Genomic DNA, 3,830 nt, shown 5'->3' on the forward strand with positions numbered 1-3,830 from the left:
GCAGAAGCGGCAGCCCAGTCGTCGCTGGAAGGAGGAAACATGGCCCTGGCCATCTTCATCCCCGTCCTCATCATCTCCTTGCTGCTGGGAGGAGCCTACATCTACATCACCAGGTAGGCTGAGGCAGGAAGCAGCAGGAGGGCTGAGAAGCGGCATCCAAGACAGACACCTTTGCTGGTCCCCAGGAGCCTCTCCTTTCGTGGGGACATGGACAGTTCACAGTGTCGGGCACTCCGGCTCCCTCACACCGTCACTCACTCACTCATCTGTGCACTCACAGCGGAGGGCGAATGGACGTTGTCCGGGCCCTGCAGGTCGCAGACTTGCACCTGATGAAGAAGGCGGTGTAGACCAGGATTGGCGGAGTCGCTAACACATCCAGGGTCACACTTACCTGCTGTGTGCCAGGCAGACTCTGGGCCCTGGGGACATCACTGTGAACACAACAGAAGGAGTCTTTGCCCTCTCAGGCCTCGGCTTCTAATGGCAGAAGACAGATAACAAGCAAAGCATAAAAGGAAATCATGGGGTAGATTCGCAGGGTGAAATACAGAAAGGAAAGGAAAACCGGAAAGAGAGAGAAGGGGCTGAGGGAGAGAGGTGTGGTTGCATTATTAAATTAGTAGGTGGAGGAGGCCCCACTGAGAAATGGAAAGCTTTGAGCAAGGGTGTAAACAATGAGTGAATCATGCAGAGGAGGGGAGAGGAGGGAATCAGGTGGAGAACAGGCATGTGTGTGCAAAGGGCCTGAGGCTGGCTCGAGCCTCTTGCGAGTCACCACTGCCTTCAAGGAGTTCAGTGGAGTACAGGGGAAGAGAAGAAAGCAGAAAGTGGATGGTAACTCATTAAGATGAGCACAGTGGAGGGAAAACCCGCCTGGGCCCAGGAAGTGGGCCAACTGCTCTCGTCCCCTAGGGCAGAATCTCCGCTCTAAGAGAGCTGCCCTTGAGTCTGCTGTCTCTCCTCCAGGTGTCGCTACTACTCCAGTCTCCGTTTGCCCCTCATGTACTCCCACCCCTACAGCCAGATCACCGTGGAGACCGAGTTTGACAACCCTATCTACGAGACCGGGGTGAGTCGCTCCCTCCTGGCCCACTGGCAGGACTGAGGCTGTGGTCCCCTGGTCCCTCACATCCCCTGCTGCGCTCACCTCCAGGGCTCCCACCCTGTGGCAGGTGCTCAGAGTCAGAGGAGCTGGAGAACCCAGGGGAGGAGGGGCTGTGCCGAGACCCCCAGAGGAGGAGGAGGAGGAGCCAGTGCTCGCCCGGGCCTGGAGGGCAGGCGTGGGCATCCTACGTGTCTGGCTGAGCCCTGCTCCTTACCGAGGGCACAGCGCCGCCTTCCTGCACCCGAGAGGCAGCCCTGTGCTGGGGACGGGAACACGGTGCTGAACCAAGTACCCTCATTCAATGGCAGGGTACCTGCTCAGAACCACGCCTCTCGGGTGACTGCCCCTGTGTGGACATCCGCGGTGGCTTCCCAAACCCGAACAGTGCAGGTCCCCACTTGCTGTGGCTCTTTCATTTTATTTTATTTTGTTTGTTTTCAATTTTATTTAGCGGTACCGGGTGTCGAACCCAGAACCTTTGCACTGAGCTACATACCCAGCCCTTTGTTGTTTCTTCTTTAGAGGCAGGGCCTTGCTCGGTTGCCAAGCCTGGGCTCAGATCCCAGAGTGCCAGGGAGACAAGTGTGCAGCAGCACACCTGCCTCACTATGACTTCTCCATGTGGCCAAACAGACCAGGTGGGGTGGCTCGCACCCCAACTGCTCAGGAGGCTGAGGCAGGAGGATCCCAAATTTGAGTCCAGCCCAAACAACTAAGCAAGAACTTGTGTCAAAAGAAGAAGAGCTGAAGATGTAGCTCTATGCTAGGACGCTTGCCTGGCATGGACTAGGCCCTGGGTTCCATCCCCATCACTGAGGGGGTGGGGACAGAGAGACAAGAAAGACAGAGAGAGACAGAACACAGGAGATGTACAGCGGCCTTTTGACGTAAGGAGAAGTATGTGTAAAATAAAACTACAGCGCAGTGAATGCACAGAAGAGACACTGTGACTTGGTCATTTACTGTCTGCCCAGGGCAATGCGCTCGGCCACGGCCTCAGCCCGCGGCCCCCTGAGCTTGCACTCTTCAGAGATGCGCATCCCTGGGAACGATCTGTGTCCCTGGGCCAAGCACTGGGTGCAGTGTCCTGCATCCGTGCAGTGCTGCTGACGCTGCACCGAGCCGAGGTGCGCAGCTGGGAGCCGGGATGCACTCAGCCTGCCCATGACGAGCACAGCTATGATAGGTTATCGTGTTATGGTAAATTAGGGCACCGTGAGCGTGTAGGACCAGGGGACCTGGAGGAGGGTGCAGAGATGTTTTGGAGGAAGCGATGGCACAGTTGACAGGGTGAAGATGGTTAGAAGTGACTGCAGAGGATGCCAGGCAGAAGGAGGGGCACGTGCAAAGGCCCAGAGGCTTCTCCTGGCTGAGCAAGGCCACCCCGTCATACTCACTGGGCCACAACGTCCGTCACCCCCAAGTGTCTGTGGGGGTGGAAATGACCCGTCCTTGTCCCTGCTGACTTCACTGTGTCCTCTACCCGGTCCCTCCGTGTTAGACGGGTAGGGACCTATGACAACACATTCTGATCTCATCACTTCTATAGGGCGGGAATCCAGGCCACTGTCAGTGCCCCCGCTGGGGCTGCAGCGCTCACCCAAGGCTCACCCATTGGTTGTCACCAGTCAGTTCCTCCTGTCCAAAGATCACGTTCTTTTAGACTGTCGTCCCTGTTTGTTTTGGCACTGAGGATTGAACGTAGGGACACCGTACCACTGAGCTGTATTCCTAACCCAGTTTTAATTTTTTATTTTGTGATAACATCTCAGTGAGTTGTCCAGACAGGACTCAAACTTGCAGTCCTCCTGCCTCAGCCTCCCTCGGCACTGGAGTTACAGGTGTGCACCACCGCACCTGGCTGCGGTCTGTCACCCAGAGGCCACCTTCAGCCCTTCCCCTGTGGCCCTCTCCCTAGAGCAGCTCACACAGGGCCCACCCCAGGAGGAGGAGCTCACACAGGAATATGGACACAAGGCAGGGGACCACGGGGAAGTCCGCCCACCTCACTGCCTGTCCGCCGGGAGGCCTAGGTGTGGTTGCTCCTCTGTGTTGGTGTAGTAGGAACTGAAGACCCGGCTGAAACATGTGCCACCTCCAAGGCCGAGCCCACGGCTTCTCCCGCCTCCCTGTTCCCCACCTGTGAGCCTGGTAACCACTCTGCACCTGGCCACCCCCACATGTTGCAGGCTTTTTCAGTGCCCCGGAGAGAGCAGACACGTTTCCCCCATGCTCTAGGTGGCTTGTGGTCAAATCCTCAAACAAGGTCAGGCTGATGGGAAATGGCCATCAGTAGACTTTGTGGAAACGGGAAGGGGATGTAGGTGAGGCAGAGGAGGGAGACGGTGGGAGGGTGGTCACAGGTAGGTAGACAGATGGCCCTGTGATGGATGTATTAATTAGGTTTCGCAGGCGCGTTCTCATTTTTAACAAAGAAAAATAGCATGTAGAGTTTGTACTTTATTACTTTTTTTGTTTTTGTTTTTTGGTACTGGGGGTCAAATTTAGGTCCTTGCCCTTGCAAGGCAGCTGGTGGAACCACTGAGCCGAATCCCCAGCCCTGCACTGTATGATTATTTATTGGTAGGTCATATCAACAACCTGGGTCTATCATAATGCAGAATAGCAGAGAATCCCAGGACCAGGGGTTTGGCTCCGTGGTTCCGCTGCCTGCCTTGCAAGAGCAAGGACCCGAGTTCGATCGCTGGTACCAAAAAAAAAA

At 56.1% G+C, this 3,830-nt stretch overlaps 1 protein-coding gene across 1 annotated transcript in view; it reads left to right on the forward strand.

Annotated features, from left to right (window-relative positions):
- Positions 1–3,830, forward strand: part of Sez6l (seizure related 6 homolog like) — a 67,652-nt gene that overhangs the window by 60,619 nt on the left and 3,203 nt on the right. The window contains exons 16-17 of the mRNA XM_019204486.2: positions 5–113; positions 970–1,072. Of these exons, the coding sequence (XP_019060031.2) occupies positions 5–113; positions 970–1,072 (212 nt within the window). The remainder of the gene's footprint in view (positions 1–4; positions 114–969; positions 1,073–3,830) is intronic.

The sequence above is a fragment of the Fukomys damarensis genome, unplaced genomic scaffold (assembly GCF_012274545.1).
Source record: "Fukomys damarensis isolate Sample0158 unplaced genomic scaffold, DMR_v1.0_HiC HiC_scaffold_12, whole genome shotgun sequence".
In the NCBI taxonomy this organism is placed as follows: Eukaryota; Metazoa; Chordata; class Mammalia; order Rodentia; family Bathyergidae; genus Fukomys; species Fukomys damarensis.